We start from the raw sequence: 17175 nt of genomic DNA, 5'->3' as shown, positions 1-17175 counted from the left end.
GGTGTTATTATTCTTGGATTTCATTAATGTATGTCCAGTTCACGTTACTCATTCTGGACTCAATAAGACCTCTAGCTGCTGTGGCTGTACCAGGTAGCACCAGGCTGCTGTTTCTAGGGTGTTGTGGTCTATTTGTGGTACTGGGTCTAGTGATATGTTTGAAGATACGTGTCTGTAAAGGCTAAGATGAGAAATGGGAGATTATAATTCGAATGGAATAGAATACGTTTTTTTCAAACATGTTAAAAATAAACAGAAAAATAAGTAAAAAAAACAAAACAAGAACAACCAAAAATGAACAGCAAACATACACAACGAAATCTCAACAATCAACATAAATAAGAATTACATGTCTGATAAGGAGCAGGAAGAAGTAAAATACTTATGTGGCACTGCCCCTTTTCTTAAATCAATGAAATTAATGTTTATCCTAAATATTCCATCTATCCATCCTAGTGTCCATCATACACAACTTAAATAATTACTGCTCATCCTCTTTATTTATTTATTTATTTATTTATTTATTTATTTAAACTAGAAAAATCATTGATGGCTGGTCCTCATTTAAAATGATGTTGAGTAACAGTTTAAAATGACTTAAAAAAGATACAAAATAATAAAAGATATAAGGTAAAAGAAAACAGTCAGTTAAAACAAGTATACAAATACAATTACTTAAAGACACACACCAGAGAGGGAGAGAGAACAGAAGCTGGATGATACATACATACTCATACATACTCTATAATCATCCTCTTATACAAAAGTCAAAGGTCAAGAAATGGGGTCGAAGCTGGAAAACAAATGAAAGAGGGAGGAAGTGGTTCTGAGGTCTGTGATGAATATACGTCCGGGTGAACAAAGGTGGCAGCTTGATGAAGGATGTCCTCACAGTCCAGGTTCACTTGAACCTTTGGGACAAACACAACAACAGTCACCTTCAGGACAACTCAGACACTTGATGACTGGTATATTTATCTGGCTCTTCCTGACCAATTCTGAAAACCATATCAGAGGCTAGGTTTCCATCCACAGAGAGCTGGTATTTTCGTCTCTTCACTGGAAGACTCAGTGGATTCAGATCAATCTTCACAAAGTCTGTTTGTCCATTGCACTTTGTCACATTTTTCTTTTATCAATACACCAACTTTTCCGCCACACCCAAGCGTAAACTTTTTTGCAATATTTAGGTTTGGTTTTTTTTGCATTGCATTTCCACTCAGCAAATTGAAAATGTCCATAAAGACATGTGGCTGGAAACCCACCTACTGACCAATAAATTCTGGTCCAACCTCCACTGACCTCAGAGTCTCCAGTCTCCAGTCTGGACTCTCCAGAAAACTGATCAGCAGCTCCATTCCTGAATCCTGCAGGTTGTTGAGACTCAGGTCAAGGTCTCTCAGATGGGAGGGGTTGGACTTGAGAGCGGATGCCAGAGAATCACGGCCTTCATCTGTGATCTGACAGTCCTTCAACCTGCAGAGAGAAAGATTTTATTAATTATCACTAGTTTTTAGACTCTGCACAGAGGAAAATAAGATTCTGTACCTCAGAGTCTCCAGCCTACAATGTGGATTCTCCAGTGCAGCAGACAGCAACTTCAATCCTGAGTCCTGCAGCTTGTTTCCACTCAGATCCAGGTCTCTCAGATGGGAGGGGTTTGATTTCAGAGCCCAGGCCAGAGAAACACAACTGTCATCTGTGAGCAGACAACATACCAACCTGCCAAGAGGAGAGGATTTTAACAAGCCACCTTGTTGCCACAATCCCAACAGAAACAAATATCATTTACCTCAGAGTCTCAAGTCTACAGTGTGGACTCTCCAGTCCAGCAGACAGCAGCTTCACTCCTGAATCCTGCAGGCTGTTGTAGCTCAGGTCCAGTTCTATCAGATGGGAGGGGTTGGAGCTCAGAGCGGAGGCAAGAGGTGAACAGCAGCTTTCTTGTAGTTCACAGTGATTGAGTCTGTAATTACAGGATGAAGAGTCAGGTTTCAGTCAGGATTCCATATTACCCCGTCGCATAGTTATATACAGTGTTGGGCATGTTACTGAAAATTAGTTATTAGTTACAGTTCCTAGTTATTTTCTCCTCGTGGATTTATCCAATGTGCAGTTATGCCAAGAAAATTTTTACATAGTTTTAAAGTTTTATATTGACTGTGGGGTGGTCGGCGCTCGGGACGTAGAGCTGGTTGTCCACTAACTGGAAGGTTGGTGGTTCGAACCTCAGCTCCTTCAGTACAATGTTGAAGTGTCCTTGGGCAAGATACTGAGCCCCAAATTGCCCTGATGGCTGCACCATCGATTTTTGTGAGTGAATGCGTCGTATGAATGTGTGTGTAAATGGGTGAATGTGGTATGTAGCGTTAAGCGCTTCGAGTGGTTGATAAGACTAAAAAGGCTCTACATAAGTGCAGTCCATTTACCATTCTGACTCAGTGAATTTACACTTTTTATCTGTCTGCCCAATGACTGACAGATCCTCATTAACATACATTTTTTCTTAATGTTTTTTATGAAGAACTGAATATTATGTTGCTTGGTAAATTAAGTTGGTTATGATATATAATGCTCCATTTTTAGGGTGTTAAAAATCTAATATCAGTGAGCTCATATTTGGCTATATGCACCCATTAGGTTAGATTATTTTCATTAAAAAGTATTTTTTAAATTGATGACATAATTTGAACATATTTAACTTCTCCAGATGGCTATATGGTTACCAGTTACAAGTTTTACTGAAAACATAATTACTTTAATTCTACATAATAATGCAAATAAGAAGACTTTCCTCATAAAGACAGGAGGTCTGCAAGAACCAAAGGCAGTAAGTGAACAGACCTCAGAGTCTCCAGTCTACAGTGGGGACTCTCCAGACCAGCAGACAGCAGCTTCACTCCTGAATCCTTCAGGTCGTTGTGACCCAGGTCCAGCTTTCTCAGATGGGAGGGGTTGGACTTCAGAGCTGAGGCCAGAAAATCACAGCTGAGCTCTGACAACCTGCAGTGACTCAGTCTGAATAAAGAATGAAACATTTAGCAAAATCAAATTCATAGTCCAATCTGTTCAGTTTTTAAATGTGTAAACCAACATTGCTGGACTTTTCTCTCATGTTACTGAACAGATTTTACTGCTGAGCTGATTCCAAAAGTCCACCCTCCAGACCTGTGGACTGAGCTCTAGAGGACTTCAGTCATGCATAATGTGATGTGGTCACCATGCAAGATTATGCAAGATAGGCTATGTTCAGGGGATGCTTCATGTAGTAGCTATAACATGGGGCTGGTTTGACACATATATTAGATTGGTCTGTAGTATTAGTCTTACTTTTGCCAAGCTATGCAGTATCACAAAAAGAAAGGCTGACTCATTTCATGTATAAAAAGTTAGACACCCCTTCCAAGGATGTTCAGACCAAAGTCAGTCCAGTATTAAAACAACACAGGGGACTACAATGATGAGTGCGTGTTGCTTCTGGTACAGGTGAGATATGAAATACAATCTAAGAAGTTGGTTGAAGTAAAGGATTTGTGAACGAATGTTGAAAGTGTATCAAACACTAAAACACTTCTCAGAGGTTTATAATACTCACAGAAAGGATTTTACAAGTCTGGAAAGTTATTAAGATGGCATCTGTTTTATCTTTTGCAACACAGCGGAAATACTGTGTTCATGTTGCAAAATAATCTACCCATCTCATCATCGACCAACGCCGTGTTTTGCTGGATGGTAATGCATTGATGCAAAAACTGAACCTGGTTAAACTTTTCTTTGCCAGACGACCATGGTGGCCCCCTCTACACTGGCCCCTCTGCTGTGCTAGAGAGTGGGCTTCAATAAAATGAATCTAAGAGCTGCGTCTTTTCATGTAGAGCGGAACTGTCTGGACATTTGGACTCAGTGTACCCCAGAATAATATCTAATCTATATTACTCGATGCAGATCATCAAAATACTATTTAGGTGGAGTCTGACCTCAGAATCTCTAGTCTCCAATATGGACTCTCCAGTCCACCAGACAGCAGCTTCACTCCTGAATCCTGCAGATTGTTTGTGCTCAGATCCAGCTCTCTCAGATGGGAGGGGTTGGACTTCAGAGCTGAGACCAGAGAGCCACAGCTGCTCTCTGTCAATCCACAATTAGCAAGTCTGTAGTTGAAGGAATAATATGTTAATCAGAGATGTTATGGCGAAAAACATAACATCCCTGTTATAACCATATGTTCACCACAACACAAACATTCCATATATACTGTGGACAAGTTGAAACACAACACTTTTGCCCTTAATCCAATTTTTATGAAAACAATTCATAAACAATTCTTCCAAATTAATTATTTCAGATTTTGCACAGAAATTTGTGTGCGTGTCTGTCAGTGATTATTTAATCTGCTGCCAAAGTAATCTACCCATTTCACAGGTGTGACATGTATTTGCTATGATGAAGAGAAAAAAAGACACTCTAAAAAGCAGGCAACAGATACCACAGATTTTGAGAGAAAATACGGTCGGCAGTAAGTAAACTGACGAAAGTGACTCCAGTTTGCAGTGTAGATTCTCCAGTCCAGCAGACAGCAGGTTCACTCCTGAATCCTGCAGCTTGCTTCCTCTCAGGTCCAGCTCTCTTAGATGGGATGGGTTGGACTTCAGAGCTGAGACCACAACTTCATAGTGAGTTTCTGAGAGCCAACATTCACGAAGTCTGAGAGTACAGAATTAATGTAAAGTCAGTGATTTAAAAGTAAAATAAATACTAGTTGCACAGAAAGTCAAAAAATGAACACCGGTAATATCAAAGACAATGGCAATACTGTTAAATAGAAAGAGAACAGATTCAAAATATGTGGTCATATCCAAAATAGTTTTTCATATTGTACAAGAGACCAGGGAGAAAACAAAACATTGTGATGGTCCCCTTGTTCGTTTCCATGTGCTCTATTTCTGTTATGCAGTGGGTAGTTGAAGGTGGAGTTCATCACGGCAGTTGGAGGCACCTGGGCCTGTGTTAACATTATGCTCTTTGTTACAAATAATTTTAGTTATTAATTGCCTTAAATGTGAGTCTACCCCTCTTCTGTCATGGTTTCAGAGCCAGGTCATGACAAAGGGGGGCCATTCTTTGCACTTAATAGTATTTAGTTTAGTAAGGTTAAATGTTACTTGTTAAAGTTAATTGTTGCGTGGTAATTTGTTCTGCATTAGGTTGGAGAGTTATGTTGGTCTTGTTTTTGAAAATAGTAAATCAAGGTAAAAAAATGTACCATTATGCACATGGGTGTTCCCCCGTCAGGTTTAGTGGTGTTGTATCTGCTTTTAATGAAAACTACCTTAACATTTCAGCAGCAAAAAGAATTAATTATATTGCAGCTGGAACGTGACAAGCTTAAAATAAAAGCCGAACTGGAAAAGGAATTCACTGTTTTAAAAAAAAAAGGTCGGCAGGCTACAAATTTCCAAATTGGTAATTGAATAGCGTAAACTTGGGTTGATTAACGAAGGCAAGCTTTCATCTGACTGATTTGAGTGGAAATTTATCACAGAAAAGTCTACAGACAGATTTGATGTGTTTGGAAATTTATGTCTCTTGCCTTTGGCAACAGCTACATAAACACAGTTCTGTACAAGGTGTTTCGAAGTCGGATTTTTAGATCAGGGATATCTTCTTTTTTTTTTACTTCACAGACCTGCTTGTATCTGTCTAATACAAAACGACAATTAGTTTCCTTTCCCTCTGTATCACCTGCCTGCTAAGCTGCCCCTCATTTGCTGACTAGCTCCTCAGAGGCAGTTTTTATCAGGCATTTCCTAGATGGTCCATGTTGCCTGGTTTCTGCAGGATCACATGCCTGCTCCTTCATGGCTGTTCACCTCTAAACCTTCTGCCTGAAGCCTGTTGGCCATGCCTTCTCTACCTGTTGTTCCTTCCATTTCCCTTGTGAAAGCTTCCTACCAGCTGTGTTTAAGACTGTTTATCTTCAAAGTCATGTCTTGGTGACTGCATTTGGATCGTGCTTCTTGACACCTGCTGCCAGAAACAGTGACACAGTAATTGCAGCTCTACAATGTTGTCTTTTGATGTTACAGTCTGTACCTACCGAGCTCTTGTGCAGTTCCTCACAGCTGGGATAAGTCTGAGTAGACCTTTCCATGATGTTTTGTACTTGTCCAGGTCCAACTCATCCAGAACCTCATCTGACATCTGCAGCATGTAGGCCAGAGCTGAGCAGTGGATCTCAGAGAGTTTCTTCTCTGATCTGTTCTCTGACTTCAGGAACTCTTGGATCTCCTGATGTACTGAGTTGTCGTTCATCTCCATCAGACAGTGGAAGATGTTGATGCTTCTGTCAGGAGAGATAAACTTAGCTTCCATCTCCTTCAGATTGTCGATGGCTCTCTGGATCATCTCTGGACTGTTCTCTGTCTGACCCAGCAGGCCTCTTAAGAGTCTCTGGTTGGACTCCAGAGAGAGACCGTGAAGGAAACGAACAAACAGGTCCAGGTGGCCATTTTTAGTTTCAAGGGATTTCTCCATGGCTCCCCTCAGGAAGACATCTAGGAATAAGTGACTGTCACCATCAGAGTATTGGCCTTCATCATCTTCTGAGGATGACAAGTCACTGTCATCATGTTCATCATCTTGATTCCATAGGAAGTCCTCCAGTACCTCTGTGTTCCTGTTGGTGTAACAGTGGAACATGTAGACTGCAGCCAGAAACTCCTGAATGCTCAGATGAACAAAGCAGTAGACTGTTTTCTGGAAGATCACACTCTCTCTTTTGAAGATCTCTGTACAAACTCCGGAGTACACCAGGGCCTCTGTGACATTGAGACCACACTGCTCCAGGTCTTCTTGGTAGAACATGATGTTTCCTTTCTCCAGATGTTCAAACGCCAACCTCCCCAGCTTCAGAAGAACTTCCCTGTCAGCCTTCGTCAGCTCCTGTCCACTCTTCTTATGTCCCTCGTCATACTTGTTTGTCCTCCTCTTTGTCTGAACCAGCAGGAAGTGTGAGTACAGGTCAGTCAGGGTCTTGGGCAGCTCTCCTCTCTGGTCTGTAGTCAACATGTGCTCCAGAACTGAAGCACTGATCCAGCAGAAGACTGGGATCTGACACATGATGTGGAGGCTCCTGGATGTCTTGATGTGCGAGATGATTCTGCTGGACAGCTCTTCATCACTGGATCTCCTCCTGAAGTACTCCTCCTTCTGGGCGTCAGTGAAGCCTCGTACTTCTGTTACCCTGTCAACACATCTAGGAGGGATCTGATTGGCTGCTGCAGGTCGGGACGTTATCCAGACGAGAGCCGAGGGAAGCAGATTCCCCCGGATGAGGTTTGTCAAAAGGACGTTGACTGACGACTTCTGTGTGACATCAGACACAACCTCCCTGTTGTTGAAATCCAGTGAAAGTCTGGTTTCATCCAGGCCATCAAGGATGAACAAAACTTTACAGAGGGCGAGCTTCTCTGCTGTGACCTTCTGTAATGCTGGATGGAAAACATGGAGCAGCGTGAGAAGACTGTGCTGCTCATCTCTGATCAGGTTTAGCTCCCTGAACGAAAGCAGAACCAGCAGACTGACATCCTGGTTTTCCAAGTCCTCTGCCCAGTCCAGAGTGAACTTCTGCACCGAGAAGGATTTTCCGACGCCAGCGACGCCGTTGGTCAAAACCACTCTGACGGACCCCTGCTGGTCAGACAAGGATTTAAAAATGTCGCGGAGCTCGATTGGAGTTTCATGGAGGGTCTCCATCTTGGAAGCTGTCTCAAGCTGCCACACCTCATGTTGGGTATTAACCTCTTCACTCTGTCCCTCTGTGATGTAGAGCTCAGTGTAGATCTTGTTGAGGAGGGTTCCACTTCCTGTTCCATCAGTTCCTTCAGTCACACGTTCACATCTGTCCCTCAGACTGATCTTATGTTCATCTAAAACCTCCTGCAGACCACTATCTGCTGGAAGAGAGGAGACAATGTCAGACTGAAGAAAGAGAATCTGAGAATCTGCTGATCATTTTTCATCAGCTACATAAAAACTAAAGATGAGCAAAGAAGAGGTTTTCAATTTTCTGGTATTTATAATCATCTTAAATGCCAATGCTGTTCGAGACAACAAATGACACTGTAGAAAACAACAAGTCCTGTTTTCAGAAGTGATGACATCAGCAGACAGATGTCTTACTTTGTACAGTGCTGGTCTGACTGACTCTCTGCAGTCCAGGTCTTGTTCTGGATCTTTGTCCACACTGGGGACAGTGGGAGTCTACTGATGAACCAGGCTGGTCCCAGTATGAGGTGATGCACTGTCTGCAGAACCAGTGTCCACAGCTGGTAGAGACTGGATCCTTCAGGACGTCCTGATACAGAGCACAGCTGGACGGCTGCTCCTCCTGATTCCTTCAAATTTTTAGAGACAGTCATGGATAGACTCAACAGTGGACCATTTGTTTTATATATAAAAGTTAGTTTTATTTTATGTAAAAAAAAAAGAAAACAATTTAATTTATTAATGTCAAAATTTAATTTACTATAACTTAATGTTGACAGATGTCAAAAGTTTATTTTTCCAAACTTAATGTTCAGTGCAGTGAAACAGTAATACTCACTAAGTAGGTTGCTATATTATCAACTTTAAGAAACTACACTGTTCAAATCGATGTTTGCCTTGACATTTAGTTTGGAGTTTCATCATCACCATCATCATCATCACACTAGAAACTTACTTTGTGTCTGAAGGTTCATCACTGAAGTATGGAGGTGAATCTTTGGACCAGTCACTCTTCACAGACAGACACCTGGAGCTGTGACAATTTAACATTAGAATGTACTTCAATCTAATATTAACTTAAGGGTAAAAAACAATGAGATGATGTAAAATTTACAACAACTTAATTTTGGTAGAAGTAAAAAAAATTATAGATATTTTGTTTTTTAATTTATCAACCCCTTCGATGAATTTTGTGTTTGTTAACTGAGCGATTGGTAGGCTTTGTTTTCTGTCCCACTGTTAGCGTTTAGCCGTAAGCTGCTTCCAGTGCCCTCAAACGCTCAGACTTGGAGTCCAACAGAATTTAATGCCAGCATCCTGTAATTACCACCTGTGGCTGCAGAGGCCGCTGTTGCCACAGCTCAGCAAAAGTTCCATAGCGTTGCTTTAGGTCACATTTCCTCATATACAGCCCTTTTTCTTTGGGGATGAATAAGCCTGAAGAAAAATGTCTTTTCTTTTCCAGACATGTTCAACACATGTCGGAACAGTCAGTCTCTGCAAAGCATGAGAACTGTGGCTTAGCCTATCTAGCCTATGTGTGGTCTCAAAATGGTGGTGATGCTAGATTTTGTACGTCTGACGGTGATTAGGAACAAGTTTAGTGAAAATTACCAAAAGAGTTTTTCAACACAGAATGTAAACAGAAACTTCGGTCTGAGTGTTGGTGCTGGGTCAGAACTTCATCACTGTCATCCTCATAGGAGAAACTTACTTTGTGTGTGTGGGTCCATCACAGAAGTATGGAGGTGAATCTTTGGACCAGTCACTCTTCACAGACAGACAGATGGACTCTGATCTGCCCTCCTCATCCTCAAGACCGTCACTCATCTTCTGGACTTGGTTAATCATTAACAGAGAGAAACAGGGCTCAGATTAATTTTATACTCACCAAGGACTAACAGCTACTGGACCAGGACCAGATGATTTATGGATTAAAAACACCGACAGTTGCAGCTGGTGGTATTTAATGTGAATTAATGAACAGTCAGACAAATTAGGGTCTGAAGGCCATGTCTGGTTTCATGAACAGTTCTGTCAGAGAGCTGAGACATTCCAAGTTCATCACTGATAAAACCAACATTGTGCACTCTGATACTTCTTCACTGAAAACATTTAGCATGAAGCGCGGATGAACCTGAAATTTCCTAACTGTCAAACCAAAAGTCCAAAGATCCCAGTCTGTCTCTGAATGACCTCATCAAAGGACGACTGGAAAACAACGTCACGTGCGTAAACTATACTTAATAAATCCTCATTTTAGATTGTGTCATGTATGAAATGTGTGGTTGTTTATAAAACGTGACATTTAACTACCTTGCTTGTGAGTTTTGAAGTTGTGTGTATGGACTGGGTAAGCTGCAAATGGATTGCCCTTCACGGGATCAATAAAGTTGTCTGAATCTGAATCAGTTTAACCACAGCACCGTTACCCACACCAAAGAATCAAACCCCAGCCCCCAGGGTTGACCACTAGACCACCTGGGATGAAATCCCCTTCTGCAGTTTCTTGATAAACTATATAAACCACTGTTTGTGCTTAGAGGAAAAAGGAAACACATTGGTAGTTAGTTTACCAGAGACCCATTCCTGGTCCTCAATTTTATGATTTACTACAGTTCTCAGATGGCCAAAACAAAATCCGCAGAAAAGAGGAAATAAATATTATTTGTAAAGCAACTAGGTATTTTCATGCCACATGCTCTTTTTGGGGGTATTTCTTTAAATTATTCTCTGTGTGAGAGCTGATGTTGCTAATTAGCTTCTGATAGCTCAGCTGGTTCAGAAGCTGGTTTGGATCCACTGACACCGTGGCTTCAGATCCTGTCCTGATCTGTTGGTCTGTTAGTATTTTTCATTTTTCGTTCGTATGTTTTTATCTTGGCACTTGTAACAGAAAAGGCTCATCCATAGTCAGATGATTTTATAAAGTTTTTGGGGACATAGCTCAGAAATCTCAGAAAGTCCTGACAGTTCAGCTGGTTCAGAATCAGGTGTGGTAACATCGAAGTAGTGGATTCAAATTGTTTCTTCATCATCACCTGTACAAAAAAAAAAAAGTTGAGCCATGTTCCCCCCAACCCAGTAATTGAACCCTGGTTAACCTGGGTGAAAACTATTAGCAGGCACCACTCATCCATCTGGTACAGGAGTTTGACAAGCTCTTGTTTTACTTGTAGATGAAGAGACAAGCAGCTGAAGACAGCTCAACAACAAAGTGATTATAAACTGTAAATTCAGAAAATCCATTGATCCAGATTTTCCTCTCTCCAGACTGATGAAGGTGAATTTTCCTCAGATTCCTCCTTCAACCCGATCTTCTTTCTCTCTCTGGTTCTTTGCGCTCATCAGCGCTGAAGATGGTCCAGTGGAGAAGGACACCGACCATTGATGTGGAGACATGGGATCGAATCCCAGCTCAGACAACCTCAGGTATGTGGCAAAGATGTGTGTGTGTATGTGTGGTGTGTGTGGCCAAAGCAACTAAAAACTAAAAACTTAAAACAAAACTAAACTCAACAACCGTTAAAACCAACCGAAATCACTTTGCGTACATTTCTCGTCGTGAATTTCCGCCAGCGATTGATTACGACAGAACTGACCTTCAAAGGAACAAAGACCAAGTAAGTCCAGCAGGGTCGAGCTAGCTGGCTTGGATAAAGCCAGCTAGCAAGACAAGATTTCTGTGGCTGGGTTCATTATTTAGTTTTGGTAATTTATTGTCTTAAAGGCACAAATTTGTGTCTGTGATTGACTTCTGATGTTGGAGGGAAGACCAATGCTTGACCACGCACTGACCACTCCGCATAATAAGAACTAAGCAGTTTAATCTTTATGAATGATCACAGTTTTGCATTATTGACAGGTTGATAGTCACAAAATGGTTATCTTCATTACAGGGACACTACTTTTTAATTTCACTGTGGGAACATTTGCAGCCACTATATAATGAATAAAAATCATAAACAACGTTCCAATGAAACACTGACAGTTTCTCTGTTTCTCTGACATTTCTCTTTATAACTATTTCCAATCAAAAATATTTCTCAAAAGGGGGTTTTAGGTTGACGTGGAACTGTGCCCACATTTCCACATTTTTCCCCAATATTACAGTTGTCCGGGGCACTTCACGGTGTGCGACTCAAGTAGCGCAATTTCTCAACCGTCAAACTAAAAATCCTAAGACCCCAGTCTGTCTCTGAATGACCTCATCAAAGGACGACTGGAAAACTACACTACATTTTAGTTTCGGTGATGTATGGAATCGGTGGTAGTTTAATAAACATCTGAACCTTTTATTTGAATTAAATCTACCTACCTGTCTGTCTGTCTGTCTGTCCCTGCAACATTACATCCCTACAACCTCTACGACACTCCGTCCCAACATCTACGACATGTCCCCACACTCGGCCTTTTGATGCAGAGATTAAAAAGGGACAACAGACTGTGAGCAGTGAGAGCGATGCTACACTTTCGTGTGTGATAATGTACTAAATATAAGGATAAACAGCAAAGGAGTCAAACAAAGATGAACCTTAAGCAAAACAGAGAACACGCGCTTGAATTTTTCCGTTGTTTGGGCTTCAGTAGAAGGGACGAGGAAACAGAAACGTCACGGTACCCCAAGGCAACTCATGTCTCCCAAAAATTACATTCATATACCACAACAGTGTTTTCTCAGTTATGTTGTGGTAGAAATGTAATCCCTGGCTGGATTATGTTGAGAAGCGGTGTGTTTTCTGAATGAATGAGGTGGTTGAGGTGGACGGAGGATGTACAAAGTGCTGGACTGTCAGACCAGAGACCAGGTTCACATCCACAGTCCCGTCTGTGGTTTAGGCAATAACAGCTCTTTGGTTAAGGTTCAGGAAAGATGGTGGTTTTGGTGCAGTCTAAATAAACAGGTTGTGTGTGAAGTCAACTTTCTCTGTATTAAACCAGACCAGGATCTTTCCAGAGCCTTAAAGGTGCTATACGTAAGCATTTTATTTGAAAAATGTAAAACCAGAGTTAGCATTGGCGTCTCCTTCACTCACCAACAGCTGGAGTGAAGGAAGGAAGTTTGATGCTGAACACCCAACGTTTCTTCTAGACCAGTAAGTAAACAGCTGTCAATGCTAACGCTGGCTACGTAGCGATAGCAAAAACTCACACAGAGCACCTTTAACCAAGTGCTGTTAATGTCTAAACATAACCATAAAACTGTTTGACAACGCTGTAGTCTCTACAAGTGGATCATTGTAAGATCGGATATTTTGGTGGAACCTCTTAGTTGGTACTTTTAGCTTCATTTAGAAAGACTGTTAGTGGTGCGATGAGACCTTTTGTGGATCCGGTCTCAGGATCGTCTGGACTGCTAATGTCTCTCAGGGTGAGGAGCTGCTGTCAAAGTTAAAATGCTTTGTCAATTATTCTCAAACCAGAACCTGAGGAGGGACTGACACTGACATTAGTTTTAGGAAATAGGAAAAGCTGAAGCTGTTTTGTGAGCAGACCTACGGTCCTTGGTCTCTGCTTGAATCAGTGGCCGAACCAGATTAGATTTCAGATCAGAGAGGGTAAAAATTTCCCACCAAACGGGATCCCTGCAGGACCCACAGACCAGACCAAACAGAGAAGACATGATGCAGCACGGCGATAAAAACGTGATGGATTATCTCCCCGTGCAGACTGTTCACTGTGAGATGAGGAGAATGAATGAACACTGACCTTCGGCTTCTGCTTTCTGCCTCTCCATCGAACTCCTCCTCTCCACTTCTGTGAAATGACGCCTTCTTCTTCTTCTGAAGCTGTTTGTGTGCGCCACTGTTGTTTAGCGTCTCTGTGAGGTCCTGACCAGCTTTCAGGAAACACATTTGACAGTAAGAGGAAGCGAATAGTTGTGAAGGGGAGAGAGCGCATGACAGTAAACAGAGAGTGAGAGAGGGAGGGCTGAGAGTCCCGCAGGGGTGGGGCTTCAACGGTGAAGCCAGAGAGGAGGGAAGGGAGGAGGAGAGGAAAACGGGTGTTTCACACACACTGAAGAACAACGTGACAAATCTCCACCTTCTTCAGCTTGAATATGAAACATGACTGTTAATCACCTTTCACCATTTTCAGACACACTCGTGTTTTTATTCAGCTGTGCTTTCTAAACTTTTACTCTTCTTCTGCCTCAGCTTTAATGGCACCGTGTGCTTCGTTTTGTCCCTGCGTCGTCCATAGTGTGATGGGATGTTTTTACTGTGCTCAATAATCTGCTGATATGTGAGCTTGTGTTTTTATCACATTTTGGACAGAAGCAGTGTGAGACTGTGGTTTAACTGGAGACTGCAGTGGTCGTCTTCTGTCCATTTTTGAATTAATTAACAGTTTGGGGTGGGTTGTGAAGTTTCCACCAGCAAATAGTTTGGCTGTATTAAGTATAATATAGCCTATAATTTGGATCACTTAAGTTGAACTATGCAGATTCATATAAATATATAGGTTTCTAAAGTGATGAACACATGAATTTGATTAAAGGTGTTCTGGTCCTTGATGAACCAGCAGGTGGGGCTTTGGGAGGAGTCATTAGATAAAGTAAAACCTGAAGGACCTGAGGTTTTTGGATCATTTTGCTGGGGCTCAGGGCCTCGGAAACATCTGTGTGTGGGAATCGGTAGAAGGTATTCTCTTCTCTGGAGCTCTAGTGTGAGCCATGTGAGGCTCGTTGGAAGGCAGGTGTTGTTCAGTTATGGAAGAAAGAGGCTTCAGGCAGACTCCATGTTTCCTCAGAGGCAAAGAAGTCTGCGAGCGGTTTTAATTGAGCTATGAGAATAAATGAGGCCCAAGAATTCAGCCAAGACTGGTCTCATTTCTCTCCTCCATTTAGCGCTGCCGATGACTGCCGCAGCCTGATACATCTTCTTTTTCTGATCGGATTATCTCTTGCAACAAAACCAGAGCTTTGTCTCCTGTCGGTCTTTTTTGATGGCAGGAAGTGGTTTTTCAGAACTGATGTCATACTTTCTTCTCATGAATTTCTTCATCTCTTCGGTTTTAGTTTCAGCTTTGGATCAAGGTGTTTTCTCTTCAAACTCTTCCGTTCGTAGAATCATATTCATACGACTCTCCAGACTGTTGAAAACTTGAAACTTGAAACCTTGTCCCTCAGCTGTTCTGAGACACAGCGCGCTCATCTCCGTCCACATATTTCCGTCTTCTGCCATTTGACGTGTAGCAGTAAACAACAGGAGCTGATGAGCTCCATTCGATCAGCAGGTGATCCAGAGCAGAAGCAACGGGGTTTAGGTTTGGAACGGAGCTCAGCTTTTATCTGTTGTGAGGAAGTGAGACTCTCAGACGTTCACTGTCTCTGAGGAGTGGAAAAGTCTCAGTGACAAGTCTGGGGCATAATGGTGACCGAGTAATGAGTTCAGACACTACAGGATCAGAACTTCCCTCTCATGCCCTCGGTCCTCCAGAGTAGGAGTCCAGACCACATTCACTCAGCCCTGCTGGATCACATCAGTTCATAAAAACGCAGAACCCGAATGGACGTTTATCCAGATGAAACCTGTTGTGTGCTCTGTGTAGTTGTTCAGTGTTTTGTTGTTATTTTACTTGGTTTCAGTTGTTTGAGAATATAATACAGCATTTTTGAATAGTTGTAATTATTTGCTATGTGGGTAATGTGATTACACAGTACTTGAAGAGCGTGATAACTCTGAACGCAGCTTGGTTGGTTACATGGTTTGTAGAAGGACTGCATTGTCCCAGATGTGGTCAAGTTTTGAAAACCAACCTTGTCGTTTTCATTTTCACACACTGAGATCGTTAGTTCTTTAAATCGTGCTTCTTGTTGATCATAAAAGTAAAGTTTCAACAAGAAGATATTTCTCTGAATCGAGGGATTCCTCCTCCGAACCGTTTGGATGAAGTGAATCAAAGCTGCAGGTGAAAATGTGTAACTAAGGGTTTATCATCCCCTAAAACACTACGAAGAGTTCACTGAAAGTTTAGTTCAGCTCCTCTTTCTCAAAAGCATCTGAAGAGCAAAGCAACTGTAAAATCCATTTTATCAACCCTCAAAAGCTTAAGAGGCGTTTCCGCTTAGAAATGATCGTAGATGACGAGTGAAACACAGGCTATAACTTTTTATTGTTTTTTTCATTTTGAGTCTATACTTTTATAATGAATGCTAACGTTCTTTGTTAAGTGACATTTGATGTAAAATGAGTGATGATATTTGTGGAAAATAAAACTAAAGGAACACATTTGTAATGAATTCAACAGTGGCCGGTTCCCATCATCACCGTCTCCAGGTTCCGTATCTTCTGTTCTCTTTTTATGTTTGTTTGGTTTGCAGTTTATTAAGTGATTCGATCAATGAGTTACTGTTGTCGAAGCGGTAGCAGTATGGCAGGGGAGGGTGGAGACGCTGAATGAATGAGGTCTGCAAAAGCATGACTCTGCTTTGGAACTCTGCAAGATGAAATATCAAAGACAATGAAACCACTGGAGCTACACAAGGAAATGGCAGGGATGCTTCACGTTGCTGATAATGCTGCATACTGAGGGACCCGAGATCTACAAGGAGCAGAGGAGGGAGTCTCAGCGCATAGGTTGTTTGTCACGTTTTCATACAGCAGGTCTGATACAGAAATGATGAATGAATGAGCTGCAGCAGATAGATCAACGTTTACTTCCTTCAACTAACTTTCGCCCCGGAACACGAATTATAAAGCTATCAACTCTTTACTGCACGGTAAAGCTCATGCAACCGTTGATGTTAATCTGATGGTAATTCAACCTGTGGAGTCGCTTTAACGTAAAGTCGCCACATCAGCCTGACTGTCCGTCCTGAAACAGCTGATTTCAGATGATCGGATTTTTATTATTATCTCAGCCAAAATCAGTTCAATAAAGTACGACGCACTGTGAGGCTGTTGAGGAGATTCTTCTCAGATCAGAACAGTCCATGAAAACTATTTTCCCCTCGCAGTTCAACCGGAGCAGAAGACCGTAATAAACCGACCGGTTTGGTTCATGCCAACACTCTGGATAAATAAATGAATATCCAGTCGCAACCTGATGTCCTGCCATTGATGCGCACTGTCAGACTTGATGTAAACAGCTGCAGAATTCACTCTATGACAATGTTAAATGATGAAACTGATGTGGAAAATGTACATTTGGTTTCACAGTTAGAAGAGGAAGGGGGCGTCCCTCACACTCACGATGGTCTGGTATTAAAGCCTCAGGAGCAAAATAAGTTTTAAGATCCATCAGTGCTGCAGAGAGAACGGAAAAGTCATGGCTGTTGTCTCTCTCACCATGGGCCCAAATATCACCTTCGCACTGTGGTACTCTCCAAAACCCTCCTTTCATGTCTAATGAAGCTCTAAGGACCATTTACGTAAAAGTCTCCTCTGTCCAAACGACAAGAAG

At 41.8% G+C, this 17175-nt stretch overlaps 1 protein-coding gene across 3 annotated transcripts; it reads right to left on the bottom strand.

The window, feature by feature from the left end:
• Window positions 1-575: 575 nt before the first annotated feature.
• On the bottom strand, window positions 576-13621 carry LOC120789877 (NACHT, LRR and PYD domains-containing protein 12-like). 3 transcript variants are annotated; one of them, XM_040127025.1, is made up of 12 exons: window positions 13477-13621; window positions 9482-9605; window positions 8723-8800; window positions 8182-8396; window positions 6098-7955; window positions 4531-4704; window positions 3978-4151; window positions 2845-3018; window positions 1793-1966; window positions 1549-1722; window positions 1303-1476; window positions 576-911 (listed from the first exon to the last, which is right to left on the bottom strand). In XM_040127025.1, the coding sequence occupies exons 1-12, from the start codon at window positions 13502-13504 to the stop codon at window positions 902-904; spliced, it is 3357 nt and encodes a 1118-aa protein (XP_039982959.1). In that variant the 5' UTR covers window positions 13505-13621; the 3' UTR covers window positions 576-901. The 3 variants fall into 3 exon arrangements, with proteins under 3 accessions (XP_039982959.1, XP_039982960.1, XP_039982961.1); XM_040127026.1 differs by having other exon boundaries at window positions 6098-7952; XM_040127027.1 differs by having other exon boundaries at window positions 9482-9600.
• Window positions 13622-17175: the final 3554 nt, after the last annotated feature.

The sequence above is a fragment of the Xiphias gladius genome, chromosome 5 (genome assembly GCF_016859285.1).
Source record: "Xiphias gladius isolate SHS-SW01 ecotype Sanya breed wild chromosome 5, ASM1685928v1, whole genome shotgun sequence".
Classification (NCBI taxonomy): Eukaryota; Metazoa; Chordata; class Actinopteri; order Istiophoriformes; family Xiphiidae; genus Xiphias; species Xiphias gladius.
This window is presented reverse-complemented; position numbering and strand designations above follow the sequence as displayed.

Excerpts from the sequence above, each read along its gene's own strand:
- LOC120789877 (XM_040127025.1), bottom strand. The coding sequence starts at position 13,504 with ATGGAGAGGCAGAAAGCAGAAGCCGAAG. Across the intron at positions 4,152-4,530 it reads TGCAAACTGGAGTCACTTTC|ACTTGCTAATTGTGGATTGA; the intron begins GTCAGTTTACTT and ends CTTCAACTACAG. Across the intron at positions 3,019-3,977 it reads TGGAGACTAGAGATTCTGAG|ACTGAGTCACTGCAGGTTGT; the intron begins GTCAGACTCCAC and ends TTCTTTATTCAG.